The sequence below is a fragment of the Polypterus senegalus genome, chromosome 7 (assembly GCF_016835505.1).
Source record: "Polypterus senegalus isolate Bchr_013 chromosome 7, ASM1683550v1, whole genome shotgun sequence".
Lineage (NCBI taxonomy): Eukaryota > Metazoa > Chordata > Cladistia > Polypteriformes > Polypteridae > Polypterus > Polypterus senegalus.
Window position 1 is genome coordinate 35,354,106 of NC_053160.1, and position 22,306 is coordinate 35,376,411.

At 40.8% G+C, this 22,306-nt stretch overlaps 1 protein-coding gene across 4 annotated transcripts in view; it reads left to right on the forward strand.

Annotated features, from left to right (window-relative positions):
• The first annotated feature begins 6,740 nt into the window (after nucleotides 1–6,740).
• The window catches only part of npr3 (natriuretic peptide receptor 3), a 104,942-nt gene continuing 89,376 nt past the window's right edge, over nucleotides 6,741–22,306 (forward strand). For all 4 annotated transcript variants that reach the window (XM_039758483.1, XM_039758484.1, XM_039758485.1 and 1 more), the window contains exon 1: nucleotides 6,741–7,778. In XM_039758483.1, coding sequence (XP_039614417.1) covers nucleotides 7,103–7,778 — 676 coding nt within the window. In that variant the 5' untranslated portion in view covers nucleotides 6,741–7,102. The remainder of the gene's footprint in view (nucleotides 7,779–22,306) is intronic.

Below are 22,306 nucleotides of genomic sequence, written 5' to 3' on the forward strand. Positions count from 1 at the left end.
AGATTCACGGAAGGCGGAGTTATTTCTGCAAAGCTGAACCGCTGGTAGGAGCTTGTAATTGAACTGACATTTTGTTGTTTCTTTGTTTCGAATGATAGGGCAGTAATGCCAAATGGCCATTTCTTTTGTTTATTTTTTGTTTAAATTAAACAGAACAACCCGATTGACTCCCCAATTTTTTATCCAGCAGTCTGTCATTCCTGCACCTGCCCACAATCTATATATATATAATTCACTAAGGGCAAGCAAGACGCACACAAGACAGAGAGCCACGCCTGCCAACTCACAGAGCCCCGCCTGCCAACTGTAAGACCATGGGATACCATGGGATACGCATGACAAGGCCAGCCCCGCCAACTCACAGAGCCCCGCCCGCCAACTCTAACACCATGGGTTATGCTCGACAGAGACCTGCCCGCCAACTGTAGCCCTCCTCCCACGTCCACTGTTGCTCTCGAGGCATGTGCACTGCCTGCTCATGTACCCACACGCAACAACTCACCAATCACAGCCTCAGTCGCTTTCATCTGTGCTACAGTCCACATGCACCTCTGAACCACGTTGACTTTTCATTGTTCTTTTCGGTTCCGGCTGCTTTTCTACATATATATAATCGACCAAGTCGCCCGACCATGGGGTACACATGACAGAGCCCCGACCGCCCACTCTAACCATCCTCCCGCGTCATGGGGAACACACAACAGAGCCCCACCCGCCATTCACTAAGGGCACGCAAGACAGAGAGGCTCGCCAACCAACTCACAAAGCCCTGTCCACCAACTGTAAGACCATGGGATATCATGGGATACGCACAACAGGGCCAGGCCCACCAACTCCTCTGATGGCCAATGAAGAGCATTACAAGAAGTACATACTACAGTAGGTAGGCCAATGTTATGTTCTTGGACAGGAATGGTGGTATTTTCTTGAAAAGCGGCATAAAATTGAATGCGATGACTGTGCATGGGGTTTGCAAGTTGACACTGAAAGGAATTCGAATGAGTTTGTAAGTGCTTCTTGAGAGCACAAGTTGTTTTGAAGCATTGCTGGCAATGTTCACATTGCATAATTTGTTCAGTGGAGTGTGATTTTAAATGTGCATTGAGATATCTCTGCAGTCAGAACGTTTTCGATCAAATAGTGTATTGAAAGACCTGTGTGGAATGTGTTTGTTCACATTGTGTGTGTGTTTAAATGTACTTTGAGATACTTCTGGAGCGTGAAGTTTTTTGAGCAAATGTTGCATTGAAATTCCGGTGTGAAATGCGTTTGTAAATGTTTTTCAGTAAGAGAATAGTGGGAAGGTGACGTCACATCAGCGTGGCTGCAGACAAATGTTTGTGTTGAATGGATTTGCACATGGTTGATGAGATCCGTCTCTGTCATGGCACTAGACTTTCTGTTACCAGCTTTCACCGCAATGTACTGGAGTGTAAGACTATCACATCTGCTACCTCACAAACTGTCCTTATTCCCCGGATTTCACTGACCCCATCAGATTCAAATTTGCCTTTTACTTTTACATGCAGACAATTTCCTGTTAGATTGGCGTTTGCAATGACCATTAATAAGGTACAGGGCCAAACTTTCAAAAAGATATGCCTGTATCTGCCAAAACCTGTTTTCAGTCACGGACAATTGTATGTTGCTCTCTCCAGAGTTCCATCTTTTCATTCACTGACAGTTATATCCTCAAACCCTCCCCATTTGGACAACTGTGTCTTTCAGGAGGTGTTCACACATCAATAAATAATTATGCGGCGTATACTACGCCATGGGTTGGCTAGTACTCAAGTAATGCAGAAATGTTCTCGGAACATACTTGAGCACAATAATGAAATATTTCTACAGACCTGAAACCTGTGTAAAACTTTAAAATGCTAACTCAGCGAGCATTTGCTATTTCATTTTGTTATACTTTGCCCACTTATTGTGCTTAATAAGTTCCTGATCAAACTCTTTCTTTGAAAAGGCTAAAGAAACAATTATTGTTCATGTTATTACACATATTCTTCCAGGTGTGCCTTTTGGTCTTTCAGATTTCCTTAATGTCAGCTCTGGTGTGTTCATAAAGGTGCTTCTTGTAAGTATCTTTCTTTTTACCTTAATCATTTATTGGGGGATAGATGTTACAGAAGTGTTGAACTTGTCTGTACACTGTGAAGTATACTTAACAATCTTTCTCTTTTGCACCTTTAAGCTCGTCCAGATTTATTTCCACAATGCCTGGTTGCAACTCTTTGAACCCTGCCTTTTTAAGATTAAATATAGTGTTTTAATGTTATGTTAAATTTCTCTGCGAAACGATTACATTTATCATAAGATTTCTTCATTAAAATTTTAAGTCGGGCTGAATGAAAACAAATTGTTTAAGACAGGATAGAAAGGAGGTCTGTATTTATCACTGGTAAATGTGCTTCCCTCTGTACTTGTATTCACTGATTTTACAATAATTATAGTCGTTCCTGATTACATTTTAACAGCTGACTGGAACGAAAAACGGACGACCGATACGCTCATCCAACACTTTAAAATCAGCAGATGACAGAGCACTGGTGACCATCGTCAAAGTGCAATTCATGCAGTTGGACACTAGAGGGCACTACGCATACACTTGTTGTATTCCGAGGAAACGGTTCGCTGAAGGCTTCGCACGCCCAAAATATTTGTGCCGTTTGTAGCAGAAATAAATAAAACAAGGCTTATGTAAAAGTGTTCTGATAATCACCAGTGAAACAAATGGAGCTACTCTGTGCCCTCGTGAAGCACTTTTATGAACAGTACCTTGAGAACCTTGGTTGACATAAAGTGAAAGATACATTCAGATCTTTTCTATGTAAATCAAGCGATACCCCAATACATTTACAATTATTTTATCTTCTATATTGATGTTTTTATTTGTATAAAATGACAACGAACACCTTAAATTTGTCAAATTCAAACCATATATTTTCGTTCTTTAAACCGTGGCAAGATTGGGTTTTTTTGCTAAAATAATTTAAACGACTTTAGATCTAATATATCATAATACCGAGAAAAGAAAGTCCCCTCATCTATGAATTGCAATAGCACTCACCATATACACACTGATTGCTCTGCAGATTTAAAAGAACACAGGATTTGTTTGTATATTGAAAACTGAAAACACATTAACACTCACTAAAACACATCCGTATACTTCAATATAGTCTGAAAATAACTACACATGCAATAACAAGAAACAAGAGTCACACATGTAAGACAGCATGATGGAAAACTGCAGAACATGCAATGTGTGGGGTCAAGATAATTTATATTATTTTATGAGTTCTTCAAAGTTCAAAATAATATTTTACACAGCCCTTGGGTCCCAGGACTCAGATACAAGCTGCAGACACACAAGTAACTCACATTGCTTAACAAGTGACAACTAATTTTCTTCTTTCTCTAACACTTGCTTCTGTGGTATTCTCTTACTTAGTATTTAATATACACTTGCATGACATCATGCTTTACGTGAATATGAACTACTTTTTTTATAATGGCAGTTACAATAAAGCTCACATCTAGCCTCTCTGTATAAAAGTGATACAAAAAGTACAGGCCTATGATTGCAATTACATTGGTAAATGTTTAAACAGTTATGAATGATGCATTTTTGCAAAACATCAGACAAAATGCAGGCAATCTCAGTTTTATATATATATATATATATATATATATATATATATATATATATATATATATATATATATATATATATATATATATATATATATACCCACACACATGTATAAAATACATGAGAGAGAGTGATGGGCTGCAGAGGTGGACTGGCTTCCCAGCCTGATAAACCATGTCCTTTTACCTGGCAGAGAGGCCAGTGTACATTGTGGACAGGGGAGACTGTCCCCCAAGAGTAGGCACACTGGAAGCATTCCTGGACCAGTATGCCCATTCGTGTGCCTGCAGTGCAAGCTGAGAGTTACAGTCCCATAGGGCAGCTCTGCTGGGCCCTTAGGGTGCCAACAGGAGGAGTGCTGCAGGTGACGGCTGACCCTACTCTCTGCGTCTCCCACCTGACCCAAGAGTGCTTCCTCCTTGACACCAGAAGTACTCCGGGGTCTGGCATAAAAGGAGCCACATCTGTCCACTCAGGGAGTCAAAGTCAAGTGGGAGAGCAAAAGACTTGCCTGGAGAAAGGAAGGAAAGGAATAGAACAGAGAACAAAAGAAGAGAAAGTGTTGGCTATTGGGAGACCTGTAAAAAGGTATTTTGCTTAATAAAAAGGTCATTAGGAATCCAGGACTGTAGTTGACAGAAAAGTCCTGGGCAGGAAGAGGTGGGTCCAGGTGGGCAAAAATCAGAATTAACATAAGAGGTGTCATGGTTGTCAGTCTTCTGGTCTGCAGAGAGAGGAAAAGAAAAGGCATTAGTCGACAGCGCCCACTAGCTTTCCGGAGGTAGATTACAATTAGCCAAACCCTTAAACTGTCCTCAATGCATAGGCATCTCTCTCTCTCTCTCTCTCTCCCTCTCTCTATATATATATTCATATATTAATATTCATATATATAAAATCATTTTTACTTGCCTGGTGCCTTAACCCAAGGCGACTGACAATATTTAAGATACACTTGGTTACATTTAATTTGTTTTTCCAATAGGCGCATAAGCAGGTGAAGTGACTCATGGTCACACAGTATCAATAGTGGGATTTGCAACCACCACGTCAGGGTTTGAAGTCCAACTTTAACCACTATAACACACACAAACACACACACACACATATATATACAGGTATATATACACACACACCCCTATATAATGCAATTCCTGAAATATTTCTATGATATGTGGAGTATCTTAGTAAAAATATATATTTTCTTTGTCTTTTGTATACATTAAGTGTAAAGTAAATCTTGTGGGATTTTGTTGTTGCATACTTTTATATACATAATGCAATCCGACTAATTAATACAGTGTATACTGCTATTTAATTTTTCTCCGTGTTTTATTGATGCCTCCTGTGTCATTTGTACTATTTTAACATAACAGTCTCGGCATTATGTACAACGCAGGAAACGTATCAACTGATGCCCACAAATTCACATGGGGTTGATATTTGAATCGCCGACAAACATGACATACATTTCTTTGAAACGTCACAGGAAGCCAATAGCACCTGAAGAAATCCTTACCAAAACACAGGTAGATCACCCGAATTCTGCATCCAGCAACAACAGGCGCAAAATTCTAAACCAGTGTTAAATTATCTTTGGGCCAGCAGCACCAATCATTATTTTACCGTATTGTTAGGATTATGTAACATTGCGAATGTTATTTTTTTTAGCAAACCAACCCTTTTTCATTTCAGCGTCCCAGGGGTCCTGTTCCTGTCCCAGTAGCAATAAACGCAAAGTGGGAAGGAACTCTACAAAGAGCGTCAGTGTCGCATGGTTAACCGCCGCACACAAACCACATTAACACTCAAAGAGGACCGATATGAAATCGTCTATCACGCTAATTTGCAGGTATGTACAAAATAAGAAAAAATCCGGAGTATCCCCAAAAAAAAGGCACAAACACAATTGCAGAACGCTTAGTTTTGCGCTGGATTTTTGAAGTTGTGGTGCTTATCTACAGTATCTTATTATTTGTTAAGACAGACGTAAAAGTCACCGCTGCCATCTTCCAACTCCGTGAATGTGTGTCCATTTGCCTTGCCAGTCTGTCAGCGTTATATGTGCACACTGAGTTTAAGTTATCCTAACGTAACCGAATGGTCCGTTTGTTTCTGACTGTGTGCTTAATTAATGGGGTGGCGGCCCCGCCAGGACTGGCCCTTGCCTTGCGTCAGACAGGTATGGTTCTGCTGCGAGGGAGCTCTAATTATTACAGACATGATGTGGTGAACTTACAGCACTGCTAAACCACGTCGAAATCTACTAACTCCCATCGGGTTAAGAAAATAGGCGGACAGATAACCGAAATCACAAGGGCATTGTCATATCTCATATGTTGACACAGTATGTGACTTCTTGGGGACCCACTTAGTTCATAATTCTGCATCTATCGTAACCTCTTGAGATGTATACTAGAAATGAGTTTAACAAAATTATGCGATGTTGTGTCACAGGCAGTTCACGTTTATTGCCAAAAAGCTGCAGTAGACGATTTACTATAGATCATTCAACTAATACTATTGATTTACTGAATGGCTGTGAGCTATATGTATCTGTAATAAAAATGTTAATTTTGTTAAGTAATACTTCGCTTTTGAACACGTAAAGCACCGAAGGTGTTTTTTGTATAATGAAATGTGATAGATATTGCTCTGATCGGCATTTCTGGAAAGAGTTTTAAAACGCACAACATGTTTGTAACCAATTTAGATGAAAGACAATAAAGTAAAACTTTTTTGATTTACATTGAATTATATTATAACTTAATAATGCCCGATTCCGCATCATACGCAAATCAATGCCGAAGGACGCCAAATTTATTTGAAATTCTTGAACGGCTGCGTGTAACGCACCCTCCTCGTTTGGAGTGTGACGTCCACCTTATTGTTTGGATCGTGATTTTTTTTAACAAGTCACTTGTTTTTAACCCGCTTTTCTCAGGGTGCCCATCTCCGCCTATCTTTAAACCAACGTGTCTCTCTTTTTAAAAGGGCGGAGTCTCCCTTTGAGTGACGTATGAATATTAATAAGAACGCGCCTTACAAAAATGCCCAGCGAACCGCCCCTTGTGGCTCCTACATACCAAGCGGCTGTCTCATTTAAACGCGAGTAATTACCAGGGAAACGGCGAGAGCGTGAGCACGGGAAAGAAGGAGACGCGGGGCTTTTAGATGCAGCTGTGGCACGGCCTCTTGCTCACTCTTCAGAAACCTGGAGTCCTGCAAAATCGGCGCTGCTCCCTCAATTTAACTTTCAACGACCAGACAAAACTTTAAGCACGCCGGTTGCAAAGACGCGGAGAGGCATACAAGTCTGCTTTGTCACGGGGTTGCTAAAAACACAGTAACAGTGCAAAAGCAGCTAATAAAAGCTATTGTTTAAACAGAATAGACAGGAAGGAAACAAACATAAAGACAGATAGGGGAGAATCTGTCATTATGCCATGCTTGCCGTTATGCTGCCTGTGCGCTGCTTTAGCGCTGATGCCTGTCCAGATAGGCGCCCTCAGTGAAGACAGTGACATCGACGTGCTAATCCTTTTACCCAAAGACACCTCATACTTGTTCTCCATTCCCAGGGTCAAACCAGCTATAGAATACATACTGGACAGAATCAGGGGCAACGAGAGTCTCCATTCAGGATTCACTTTCAAGGCGCGCTATGAGAACTCCAATTGCGGCAATCAAGCCCTGTTCACCCTGGTGGAGCTGTCCTTCAAGAGGAAGCCCGACGTGATCCTGGGACCTGTGTGCGAATACGCGGCCGCACCGGTCATTCGGTTGGCGTCCCACTGGAATATTCCAGTCATCTCGGCAGGTGCACTGGCTTCGGGCTTTGCCAGCAAGAGCCCTGAGTACACGCATCTGACTCGAGTGTCACCCTCTTATCGCAAGATGGGGGAGACTTTCAAGGCAATGTTCCGCTTCTTCGACTGGAAGAGAGCCTTATTCATCTACGACGACGACAATATGGAAAGGAACTGCTATTTTGCTACTGAAGGGGTGTACGGTGCACTGGACGAGGATGGCCGCCACACTGTCACACATAAGATCGATTCCAGGTACCACGTTGACGTGGACGAGATCATCAAGCTGATTCAGGACAGCGCGAGTGGTAAGTCTTGAAGCCGTATTGAACAAAACATTTCGGAACGCCTTATGCCGTCATTATTTATCGATGATGGAAGACCTCCGAACCTTGTGCTTTAATGGGGAGACTAGTTATTCGTGGGTCACTTTTCTCTGACACCAATGCGCTGCTGCTTCCAACAACTCCACAAGTGTGATAGCTCGACTACCAGGAGGTTATTATTATTATTATTATTATTATTATTATTATTATTATTATTATTGTATCAAGCAGTTTGGTGTTATGGCTAAGCCATTGCATTTACAGACACCAACCTTGTCGTTTCAATACCAGGTAGAGATTCACCGGAGGAACGGTTAAGCAATCGCTTAACAAGCCTGTACGTCCAATGTGAAAAAAAGTTCTTTCTGGACTCCTGCAACAGATGTCAATCTTTTAAATCGCTTGGACAAAGACGGGTTCAGCGCTACAGGTGTCATTTATTACGTGTCTAATCCGACACAGTATTTTGAATCTGACTTTTTCAGTGCAATTTTTCCCATTACATGTCTAGTAGTTGGAGGTGCGTAGATTTGTATTATTGCTTGGGTTCAACTTTTTTTTAGTTTTAGGCCGATCGCTTATTTACGCATTTTTAGGAGTATGTGATCCCTCTTTTGTATGCATTATACCGCATTAAATCAATGGGTAAATTGTTAGATAATAATCCCGACAAGGAAGATAAATGGAGTTAAAAATGAGGAATTTAATTCTAGGGGTGGGTATGCTTCTCAAAAAAAAAAAAAAAAACTTTTTTCTTCCGACATTTCATCATTTTCAGCATGAAAAGACCTAATCTTTTTCATTCTGCCGTAGCTTCGCCAATTCAGTCAATCTTTTGTTATTCACATCACGCTCTATTTCATGGAATCTTACAGAATAACCAAACAAGCAAAAAGAGAAACCGACCAGTAGAATAACGTTTACACCTCAATATAGAAGTTGAAGTAAGAATGTATTACGGACACTAGGGGGCGCATGGAAAAGCGTTGACATTATGAAGCGAGAATTTCACGTATCAATTTACTGGCGGCGCGGTACTCGCGTGCGTGTGGAGCTCAGATGGCATTCCACGAGGCACTCCAGTTTTTCTTATGGTTCAGTGATACATAATTGGATGTGACAGTTTAAATTGTCTTAGCGTTGTTGTGCACATTTGCTGTGCTCTGTCAGCACCGGGGTCCTATCCAGGGGGCTTCTTCATTATTAACTGATGTTGCAGCGTCTCTGTAAGGGATAAAACGTGCACGAAAAAGGAATGTTTGCAGTCTGAGTAGCCGCAAGTGCTACTCAGTGCAGTAGTGAACGCCAAGAAGAACAGTTTCCTAGTGCAAAAACAAAAAAGTGCGTGTTCAACGTGTTGGACCTTTAATTACAGGTGCTAGTTAAATAATGACTTTGAACTGTAGCTTTTATAGGCATTTGATATATTTTAGTTTCAGCAGCGCAAAGCTGTGCATCTAAGCATTGCTGCTTCACACTTCCTGAGTCCTGGGTTCAAATCCCTACTAGGTCACACTTTCTGTGGAGTTTCCCACCATGGCTGCATGGGATTTTTCTCAGGGTACTCCAGTGTTCCTCCCACATCCCAAAGACGTGATGTTAGGGTTAACTGGAGATTCTAAACTGATCTGGTGTGATGAAGTAGTGCTTAGCACAGGCTTGGTCCCAGACTTCTGTCTTGTGCTGCCAGCTCCTGTGTATTGAATGTGTTGTGGGTGTTAAGAGCTTTATGTGGCTGTTATTCTGTGCCCTGGTGAGTGCCCTTTTTACTCGCTGTCGAGAGAAGGTCTTTACTTTTGATAAGGATTTGCCTTTTTAGGACAGACCACTTGTTTTTTATATATTGAATATTGGGAATGCTGTATTAAATGGGAAAAATGTGCTTTGCTCATGTTATAGTTTTCTAAATAATGTAACAATTTTCTGGTGATCTATCATTATTTCACATTGGCCAAAATGACAAATCTTTTTTTTATGTACAGTCCATTAATTCACATACAGTAAGCTGGGTGGCATTCTACTGCTGATTTGTACCTCTTTCTTTTAGGAAGAAAAGTGCATTAGTCTTCTTCCATACAAAAAAAAGTATTTTTTTTTTATAAATTTTGCTTCAGTCGTGAGCAAGCATTAGTTGGACAGAAAGCCCTATGGTTAGTTTGGAGTATCCCCCCAACCTACACCAAATGTTCGCTAAAATATCAGTCCATCCTTTTTCTCAACCAAATGGATGCTGGGGTCATTCAAAGCCCTGGCCCAAAGATCAGTTATTGCAAATGCGTAATCCAGAAATGCGTCAGACTAATCCAAATTAGTGCTTGTCTTTGGACTCTATGAGGAAGTTCACGCCAGTTCCACACAGATGTTGAACTGGTGTCTGAGCAGTGTAAAATGGCAATGCTAACTAACCTTTGTGCCAACAAGTCAGAAATAAATATTAATACATAAAATATGCCTTGGACTTCACTGCAATACTGGTAAACACTTGGGAACATCGACCATACCTGTGACTATGAGCTACATACTGTACTTGGTGACAAAGGTGTTACATTACCTCTTTAATCTGGTGAATAGGTTTTCTTTTTTATGTATATTGTACATATATATATATATATAAATACATACACTGTATATATACAGCATATATATAGGTGTGTGTGTGTGTATGTATATGTGCAATAACCGCCGAGAAAATTATTAGGGACACATACGCTTGCTTATCCATACAATTAACTAATTAGCTAATCACATGGCAGCGTCACAATGCATTAAATCATGCAGACGCAGGTCAAGAGTTTCAATTAACATTCATATCAAACACCTGAATGGGTTAAATTTGTGATCTCCGTGATTTTGACTGTGTCACGATTGTTGGACTAGTTGGAATATTTCTGTACCTGCTTATCTGTTGGGATTTTCACACAGAACAGTTTCTAGAGTTTACACAGAATGGTGCAAAAAACAAAAACACTGAGTGAGTGGAAGTTCTGTGGATAGAAGCACCTTCTTGATTGGGTTGTGTTGGTCATAGGAGAAGGGCCAGACTGGTTTGGGCTGACGGAAAGGCGGCAGTAACTCAGATAACCACTCTGTACAACTGTGGTGAGCAGTGAAGCATCTCAGAATGCACAACTCTTCAAACCTTGAAGCAGGTGGGCTACAATAGTAGAAGACCACAGTGGGTTCAACTGGTTTCTGCCAAGAACAGAAAGCTGAGGCTGCAGTGAGCACAGGCTCACCAAAACTGGACAGATGAAAACTGCAAAAAACATAACCTGGTCTGATGAATCTCAGTTTCTGCTGAGACACATAAATCAGTGCTTCCCAAACTCAGTCCTGGGGACCCCCTGTGCCTGTAGGTTTTTGTTCCATTTTTAATTGGACTCCTGGGCTAATTAAGCGAACTGTTATTTCCCACATTCTGTGTTTTGGGAACAATATAGAAATTAGAAAACTAAGTTTGGTAAAAAAAAAAAATATATATATCTTGTATATAAACATCTATGCATGGAAGTGTGCGTGTCTGTCTGTCCAGCCCAAAAGTGACAGGTGGAGTCGGGGAAAGGGCTCCACCTCCGAGGATACACAAGCGAGATGAGCATGTCAGCCAAACGAAACTTCCGAAGAAAGACAAAGTCACTTACCTGCTAACATCGGCAAAACAGGATCCCTTTATCTTTTCCTCCTGCCGCTAATGCGCAAGCGATGCAAGCACGTCGGCAAAACAGAACCTCTTAGGAGAGAGATATCCAGAGTAGTTTCTTTCATTTACCTGACATGTCTACATTTCAGTTTTTTTCTGACGATTTCAATAGGTTCTAGGACCCTGGGCTTTTTACAGCATGGGCTTACACATCTGGTATATATATATATACAGTATATTAAAATGTAGCATGCAGTAACAATTAGGGCATCCTTTTGCTCTTAAATCAACCTCAGGTCTTTGTGGCATGGGAATAATAAATGTTTTTTCTTTTTAACAATATTTTCATTTTGATTTTCATTCTGCTTTTCCAGGCGTTCTAATTGTTTAATTAATCCATTATTTACTAATCAGTGGGTCTGACGCTAAAGTAGTTGCAGCCTTTCATGATTCAGTGTTGTTTGCCTGGGTGTCTGATCTGCTCGTTTTAAATTGTCATTAATAAGAAACAACGAAGGGGGAAAACTGCACAGAAAAAGGGCAAAATAAAATGAAATCAACAAAAGAGAGTTAAGCATTTAAATCTATAGTAAAAGCAGAAATATTTCTAAATGTCTTATAAATGTAAAAATCATGCTGCTGTGCTTTACTGAATGTAGAATAAGAGAAAAGGGGAAAAAACAGCTAATTAAATGAGCTCTGTGTTATCAGGCGTTGTCACTGATTATGAATCTGGCTCAAACAAAAACCTGCAGCCACAGAGGGTCCCCAGGACGGAGTTTGTTGAGCACTGACATAGATGATAGCATCAGAATTTGTGCCATCCTGAATTGTGTCAACAGTCAGGTGGTGGTAGTGGTGTAATGGTGTAGGAAATGTTTTCTTGGCACACGTTTGCCTTGTTAACTCCAATCAATTATTGTTTGAATGCCACAGCATATTTAAGAATTGTTGCTAACCATGTACGTCTCTTCATGGCCACATTTTAGACATTTTCTAATGGTTATTTCCAGCATGATAATACATAATGTCACAGAGCAAAAGTCGTCTCAAATTAGTTTCATGAATGTGACAGTAAGTTCAGTGTTCTTCAGTGGCCTTTCCAGTCACCGGATCTGAATCTAACAGAACACCTTTGGGATGTGGTAGAGCTGGAGATTCACAGTATGAATGTGCAGCTGTCAAACCTGCAGGAACTGCATGGTACAAGAATGACCACATTTGCCCAGAATCTCAAAGGAAGGTTTCCAGCATCTTGTGGAATCCATGCCACAAAGACCTGAGGTTGATTTAACAGGTAAAGGATGCCCTACCCAGTATTAGTATAGTAGTCCTGATAGATTGGTCAGTGAGTATATATTTTTGATCCATACATGTTCTCAGCCTAGTAATGGGAACAGGGAGTATGCAGGGCCCTGGCCGAAACTTTAGTTACTGCTAATGTGTATTCCACAGATCAGACTAAGGCAGCCTGTGTCAGAAGGCAATGATAAACTTTGTACTACCAAGTCAAAACTGAAAAATGGAATCATAAAATACAGTATGTCTTGGCCTGCTCTGCAATACTGACAAGCACTTGTAAACATCTGCCATACCTGGGACACTGAGTTACACAAGTCTCCGCTAATGGTGACAAAGGTGTCACATTTCCTTTTGTAATCTGGTGAATAGATTCTCCAGAGAGGCTGCATATTATTTTGGAAACCCGATGCTACACAAAAACAAATGAGTGAGATGTCTTTGAATGGTGAGCATTCATGTCAAAAGCAGAATGGACTTTTAATTGTGAACAAAGTGGATTCCTAGTAAATGAAATTTGCAGCAGGTTCCTCTCTTGGGGTATCTGGCCCCAAGATGGCGGCGTTCATGGATGCAGTGCCTTTCGGCTCTGTGTTTCAATGCTTTGCTGTGTTAATATGTATATATGTGTTATGTGCAAGGTGTGCTAAGATGGACCAGTATAGTCATACAGAAGTGCTTAATATTGGATTATGATGCAATATGAACATTACAAGCAGTTGCCAGCGGATTCACAACATACCGTAGGATATAGCGAGGCCTCCAGGCGCTCCTTGGATTGTTATCGGGTCCAAGAGTCAGTGCAGATGGCATCAGGTGCGCAAGTAGAAGTATGGATGTCGGGAGGGCCTTCTGGTTAGACTAAGGGAGCAGACATATACGCCCCCAATACTGAGTATCTTCCTCACAAATGCTAGATCCATCATCTACAAATTGGATGATCTGGAATTACCAGTGGCAACAAACTTCTATGTCCATAAATGTCGTGTGATGATCATTACGGAAATCTGGCTGTACATGCTTGTCCTGGAAATCGTAGGGAAACTGGCAGGCCGTACACTCTACTGCTTTCACAAGATTGGAATCTGCCAAAAACAAATGTGGGGTATTTGCGTGTGTATTAACGATGGCTGGTCTACAAACAGTAAGATTTTATACACACACTGCTCTCCTCATTTGGAAGCAAGTTTTATGCAGACCATTCTACCTACCAAGGGAGCTGACTGCTGTGATCATTGTTGCTGTTTTTATCCCTCCTAATGCTAATATTAGCTCAGCTCTTGCCTGTCTACATGATGTGATTAAAAACCATCAACAAGCTTATTCTGGCAGTGTACACATTGTGGCTGGTTATTTTAATCAAGCATGCCTAAAGACTGTACTCCCCAAATTTGTGCAATATGTACTGTGCTCCACCGGGGGAAGAACACGCCAGACCATGTTTATTCCAACCGAAAGCATGCTTAGAGAGCCCTACCTCTCCTACATCTGGGCTTCTCTGACCATCTCTCACTTCTACTCATCCCAGCAAACACTCCCTCTCAGAGGGAAATCAAGCCAACCATAAAAACCATCAAAACCTGGCCTGAGGGAGCCCTCTCACAGCTGCAGGCCTTTTTTGAAAACACAGAATGGTCCATATTTGAACAATTAGACTGAGAGAAGCACACAGAAACTGTACTAGGCTATGTTAAGTCCTGCACTGATATGGTTAAAGTAGATAATCACATACACGTCTACCCCAACCAAAACCAATGGATGACCAGTGAGGTTCAGTCTCTGTTGAGAACCTGAGAACAGGAAGCAGTACAGTGCAGCAAGAGCAGATCTGAGGAGAGCCATCAGCACTGACAAGATGACCTATAAGAGCAAGGTACAGCCCCACCTGACAGAAAATAACCCACAGCAGGTATGGCAGGGAATCCGAAAAATCACCAGTTACAAAAGCAGTACATGTGCCATTCTGTGCTGATGCCTCACTGACAGAAGAACTAAATCTTTTCTTTGCCCGCTTTGAGGGAAAGTGGTCTCACACTGACAGTCTGCCCCCTCTAACTCCCAGATGCGACATACTTACTTGTTAGGAATTTCAAGTGAGATGGGTACTCAAGATGGCGAACCTGAGGAAAGCTGCTGGACAAGATGGCATACTTGACATGGTACTTAAAGCTTGTACCAACCAGCTGGCATAAGTCCTAACTAATTTATTTAATCTGTCATTGACGCAGGCCACCGTTCACCCCGACTACAGACCAATTGCATTGGTGTCAACAGTCATGAAATGTTTTGAAAGACGTATAGCTCTGCACATTAAAGCCAGCCTCCTTCCCAACTTCAGCCCTCAACAGAATGCTTATATATCAAATAGATGCATGGAAGATGCTATCAGTACAGCCCTTCATACAGTGATGAGCCATGTGGACCATTTAGGAACCTATGTAAGGATGCTATTTGTCAATTACATCTTGGTGTTTAATACAATCATCCCTAGCATACCAATCAATAAGCTGTATAACCTGAACTTTGCCTCCTCCTTCTTTGGATAAAGGATTTCCTCACTGGCTGTCCACAAACTGTTAGATTTAGCCCCGAAAGCTACTCCACCCTCACACTTAACACCGGCTCCCCTCAGGGCTGTGTACTGAGCCCACTTCTCTATGCCCTGTATACTTATGACTGCTCATCAAGTTTCAATGATGGCTCTGCAGTGGTAGTTCTCATAATTGGTGACGATGAGTCAGCACACAGGGATGACGTGCAGAAGCTGTCAGTGTGGTGCTCCAGGAACAATCTTTTACTCACCACCCGCAAAACTAAAGAGATGGTCATTGACTTCAGGAGGCACAGAGCAGAGCCAGGCTATACATCAATGGAGGCCGACCTCCTTTAAGTTCCGGGGAACTTACATTTCTGAGGACCTGTCCTAGACAACAAACACTCTGGTGGTGGTCAAAAAGGCCCAGCAACGACTGCATTTCAGGAGACTTCTCTGGAAAGTGGAAATGAAGGACAAGCTGCCCTTGACCTTCTACCGCTCAACCAACGAGAGTCAATATGGTATACTGGATGTACACAGCAGCAGACAGGAAAGCTCTCCAGAGGGTAATATGTACAGCAGAGCTCTCTGCTCTCCCATGAAGATATCTCCAGTGCCCAATGCCTCCGCAGAACCAGGAAAATCATTAAGACCCTTCCTATCCTGGCCACTCACTGTTCACATTACTGCCCTCCGGCAGGCAGTGCAAGAACTTTAAAAATAAAACAAAAAGATAGTTTTTATCCTTGGCCATTAGAATTTAAAATTTTAAGAACTCATAGAGCTGTTACAATTTTTTTACCAGTATGTATGACGATAACTTTAGTGAATAATAATTTCATGTCCCTTACTTATTTATGTATGGTATTTATTTGTAATAGGATGTGTGCTTTTTATATTATTTGTTCGTTGCTGTTTGATGCACTTGCACTGTTTATAGTTGTAGCTTTTACAATTTCATTGTGCTGGCACAATGACAATAAAGGCTTCCTTCCTTCCTTCCTCTTTTAAATGGTGGCAGATATACATTAATTATAGTATAGAAGAAGTTTATTTCTGCCTTTTCCCTTTTTGTGTAAGAGGACATGCTTTTCCTAAATTATTTTTTCATAAAACTGATTTTGCTTTTAGCTTTTGTCTGCATAATTTAAAAATACAATATGAATGAAATAGAGTTGATTTTGTAGATGTAGTAGGGCAATAATTTGGCCCCATTTTTTTTCCTACAGGTTATTCATTTTAATGTTTTTACTTGCGTTGATTGGCTTTAGCATGTGGTCCTCAGGCCAGGGGCTAAGCTACGGTGTGGCCAGGGCCCCCCATTCAGAAGCAAATTCTCTCTGTAATGTAATCTTCAAGGGGGATCCTCCCTCCGGATTTTTGTTAGGTCATCACTATGCTGAGCTGTGCAAAGCTTCATGTAGACCCCCTCTCCAAAGAATGGCTAATTGCTTGCCCACCCAGTTGTGTCCAGGCCCACCCACTTTGCAATTTCTGGCTTCACCACTGCCTCCGACTCCAGTGATCCAAAGACGATTCCTATTTTGTTGTTGGAATGGCCTAGTTTGCTGATTTGATGCCCCATATGTCTGTCAATGAACCTCCCCTATAGCTCTTTTCAAACAAAAAAGACTTTGTTTTTAATTTAAACAGAAGAGAAAAATCGAGGAACAGCCAAAGATGTGTAAGCCATTCAAACTGTTTTGCATTGTGTGCTCTGAATCGTTGTTTGTATAATTTAAGTGAGAGTAATTCAATTAAGTAAAGTAAAGCCAATCAGTCAATCAGTTAATACAAGAAGAGAGTTAGGAAACCAAAGAGAGATTATTCAGTTTGGCAAAACTGGCACCAGATGATCACCTTAATATCATACACGTTATGGCCAAAAGTTTGTGGACACCTGACCATCACACCGGTATGAGTTTATTGGCCATCCCATGCCAAAACCGTGGCCACTAATATGGACTCCTAACCCTTCCTCTTGCTGGCTATAACAGCCTCCACTCTTCTGAGAAGGCTTTCTTCAAGATTTTGGAGTGTGTTTATGGGAAATTGTATCCATTCGGTCAAAAGAGCATTTGTGTGGTCATGTATTGATGTTTTACAAGAAGATCTGGCTCATAGTCAGCATTCCAGGTCATCTTAAAGGTGCTCAGTAGAGTTGTGGTGAGGGTTTTGTGCAGACCACTTGAGTTCCCCAGTGTCATTGTGCAATGGAGCACAGCCATGCTGGAACAGAAATGGGCATTCCAGAAACCAAGCCGTTAAGCACACAATTGTACAAATTGTTTTTGTATGCCATAACATTAACAATACTCTTCAATAGAACCAAGGGGCCAAGCTCAAACCCTATAAAACAACCCCAGATCAGCATCCTTCCTCCAACAAAATTTACAGTAGGCATTATGCAGTCTAGAAGGTAGCCAAACCCTGCTTGGAAGGTGCCAAACTTAGATTTGTTCATTGTACTGTTAGGCACTGGAACATGATTCACCACTCCAAAGAACGTTTCTACTGCTCCAGAGTCCAATAGTGGTATGCTGACGTTTGACATTACATGTAGTTGTCTTAGGCTTGTGAGCAGCTGCTCAGCCATGGAAACACATTCCATAAAGCTCTCGATGCACAGTTCTAGTGCTGATGTTACTTATAGGAAATGTGGATTTTATGTGATATGTGCTTCAGCGCTTGGAGGCCTTGATCTGTGAGTTTGCGTGGTCTACCACTTCTTGGCTGAGTTGTTGTTCCACCTAGACGCTTCCACTTCACAATAACAGTACTTTCTAGCACAGCAGAAATTTCACATACTGACTTTTTGAAAAGGTGGCATCCTATCACAATACCAAGTTTAAGGTCTTCAGCTCGAGTCATTCAACAGCTAGTGCTTGTAAATGGAGACTGCATGGCTGTGTGAGTATATGAAATGTGTCATGAAATATTTTTTATTGCTTATTTACTGTATTTTTGTATTTATTTAATTATTTCCTAATTTATTTAATTCAGAGGCACTGTATGCAGCATGAAATACACCTTAAAATGTAAACTGTTATTTTCACCCAATAGAGTTGCAAGGATGGACTCTTGTGAGTACTGTGTTTTGATTGTTAGTAGAGTTGATGTAAAGCTTCGGCTAACTTTACAGCAGACACTTCAGATGCAGACTCAGTCATCATCAGTCATTTTCTAACCAGCTTAGTCCAGAACAGGGTCATTGGTGGGTCCTAGAGTCTATCCCAGCTAGCATAGATCACAGGGCAAGAACAAACCCTGGACAGGGCGCCAGTCCCTCACAGGGTGAACACACACACACACTAGCTGCACAACAGAGCCAAGTTAGTATTGCTAATCCACCTAACCTACATGTCTTTGGACAGTTGGAAAAAACTGGACAACTCGGAGGAAATCCATGCAGACACAAGGAGAACATGCAAACCCCACGCATGGAGGACCCTTGACGTGAACTCTGGTCTCCTTACTGTGAAGCAGATTCAAACTTTTGTTGAAGAATTCAGGGCTACTTGCACTAATATCAGTCATAGATGCTCACAACTTTGAGCATGCGCCTCACTGACAGTCCACCAATCCAACCAACCATCCAACCAAAACACAACATTCATTACAGCCACCCTCTCAGCTTTGATGGGAGAAAACAACAGTTTTCTGGCTTATTTCATGCTGCATGTGGTTTCACAGAAATAAATAAATGAAGAAATAATTTAATAGGTGCATACATAAAAGAGCAACACATGGATATTTAAAGACACATTTAATTATGTATACTCACATATAATTTTGTTATTATTTATTGATTTTCACATTTCACATATTCATGTATTTTCTGTGAAATCTATATCATGCATGATATTTTACAATTCTGCATTTATACAGATCATTAATGGCTGTTCTTTACAGTATGTTGAACATTAAATTTTAGTAAATTCATAGCAAGTCTCTGTACTTGTCATGGCAATAGCCTACTAAAAATATTTTACATTATTCATAATCTGATAGTTTTAATTCTCATGTGGCTAAGATGGTTAAGGTGAAATGAACTAATTAGATGTTTACATTTGACTTTCATAGTTATTATGCTCCAGATCACCCAGACTCTTTTACATCAAGATGTTGATCATGACACATAAGTACAGTAAGTGATGGGTAACTAAAATATGGGCATCAAGGCTAATTTGCAATGGAGTCCTCTCATGTGAGTAAAAGCAGAATTAGCTAAAATGAAAGCTAAGTGACCATACCAAACAGTTTTCACTGACGCCCAGGTAGCGTACGGCAACACAAGTCACACATTAGTATTATAATATTATCATAATAAGAAGACTATAAGATGCAGAATAAATCAATTAAACAGTCAAGTGTGAAATATAAATGATATTAATATGTTTCAGTTTGATTTTAATAGGGAATCATATCTTTTAAATGTGAGGTGGAACCCAGCTCTCAAGAGATTTCTAATATTGTAGTAAAGGCACCACTAGGATTGCTGGGCAAAACTGTTGCAGGTAGTATCCAGACACTGCTAGCTGTTGGAGAGGTGCAGTAATACCCCAGGACATTCGGGGCAGGCATCCAGGCTACCAACATGGATGACTGATTGTCTCTTGTAAGGAAAGTGAGATCAAGAAGGGAAAACCATAGGTGGTAACATCTCCTAGCCCCTAGTGAGCATGATTCCAGGCTGCTTTGGAGCTGTCTTGGAGACGCAGCCTTAAAGGCCAACATTAGATGTGGGGTGTGTTTCTATCAGGTACCTTTTAAAGGAGTACTAGCCTGATGTACCTGGAGAATGGAAAGACTACTTGAGTCCACCAGAAATCTTGGGGTGCCACCTTACAACCAAAGGACTATTGAGGGAAGATTCAAAAAGAGAGTGAGACAAGCAGTCAATTGTCAGGAAAAAAAGGCCCAGGTCTAGAGAGAGAGAGTAGACAGAGGAAGGAGGTTCGAAAGAGAGTGCTGTCATGAAGGTACAGTGGTGGGCAAACTAAACATTAATTTGGGCCCAGAGGGGCCGCATGTTTTGTTATTGTGTTCCTTAAGATTTACTTATCAATGAATTGGTATCACTTCAGTCTTTTTGTCTGGTGCTTCCTGACTCACTGGTATGATAAAATCCCCACATATTATAAACCGTTCAACTCATCTTGATGTCACGTTATGTAGGATGTTGATTGTTTTAGTTTCCTCCTTAATTTGGCCTCCCACTTTTGGACCATATTTTGATCAAGAAATTACATCCTTATGATAAAGAGTAAAGCAATAGGTGCCTACAGCATAAATGATCAGAAGAACTCAAAGTCGTGTGTGCCACATCAACCAACCCCAGGAGTTCACACACAAATGGCAATAAAGGTTTCAAAGTTACTCCTTCTCACAAAACTCTGAAAAAAATGGGGAATGGTAATATGGGCATGAGGAGTGCCACTTTATTCTATTTCGAGTTTGCCAATGACAAAAATTACAGAAGTTTTGATATTTTTGGTCCTAACCCTATAAGAGCCACTTCCAGAAGGTTAAAAATGACAAACGTGCAAACATGAGCATGTGGGGTGTCATTTTAGACCTGTGTTTTTCAATCAGTGGGCTGCAGCTCAGTGGTGCACCGTTAGAGCTGCCCAGGTGTGCCTTTGAAGTGACAGTGTAGCGCACCTGGGTCTAAACCTGAGAGGGACACCTTCCTAAGTGTGTTGAGACCTTTCTGAGGAGGACAGAACTTAACCTGGAGAAGCTGGCATAAAAGCATCACCACAATGTTTATATTACAGGCACATCACTAATGAACTGTTACAGTCCATCTTCCCTGAGTGTGTGGTCAATAGTGAGTCTCACAGGGCTGGTGGATAATGGGCATAGGAGTTGTCTCTGAGGCAGAGAGGAGTGGGCATAGGGGCAAATGCAGGTTCGAGATACGCCCAAAGTGCTCACTAAGTGCCGTGCTGCGAACACTGATCTCGAAGCTGCTTTTTTTTACCTGCTTCTCCGGGAGTCCTACACCTTCAGACAGACTATGAGATATAATGTGTTTGTGGTTAGTTCAACAGCAGTGTGCCTTGGGATGGTTTTAGTTACAAAAAGTGTGCCACCACAGAAGAAAGGTTGGGATATACTATTTTAGTCTATTTCCAGGTCAGCGATTACAAATATGTTATTGTTGATTTTTTTTTGTTTTACAATTAAGGGTACTTACACTTTAAATATATTTTTTTAACGTTTTATTAATTTTATTAAAATCAAATAACATTTCATACAAGCAAGTCAAGTTTAACAAACTAGGTTCGAAACAAATCAACCCCCAACCATGAGAAAGAGAGCTAGGCCAACAGAGTACAACTTTAATAACAGAATAATAAAGAAGGGAGAGAATCCACTTCCTCAATTTAAATTCTTTCTAAAATGTTATTGATTATATCCTGCCAAGTTTTGAAAAAGTTAGATTTTTTCCAATTTTAGATAGTATATAACATCAGTTGCCAACTGACTTGAAAGAGGTGAGTTAGGATTCTTCCAGTTGAGCAAGATAAGAGTGCGTGCCAGTAGTGTAGTAAAGACAATTGCAGTTTGTTTGTTCTTCTCCACTTTAAACCTATCTGGAAGTCCACCAAACACCACTGTTAATGAATTAGGAGTGATTCTGACACCCAGGCTGTCTAATAATCATTTAAAGATTTTGGTCCAGAATGATGTTAATTCGGTGCAGGCCCAAAACATATGGCCCAATGAGTCTGGAGCTCGATTGCAATGTTCACAGGTTGGATCTTGCCCTGAAAACATTTTGGACAATTTTAAATGAGACAGATGCGCTCGATATGTAATTTTAAGTTGAGTAATTGTATGCTTTGCACATGTGGAGCTCAAGTAGACTTTAAACATTTAAACCGAAGAACATTTTTTTAATATTCACTAGGGGGCTCTGCCCCCTGCTTGCTTCGCTTGCCAACCCCTGGGTTTGGTCCTGTGGAAAAACAATTAAATTTTTTTTTTTCACGGTAATTGTTAAATATGCGTTATGTTCAGTTTCCA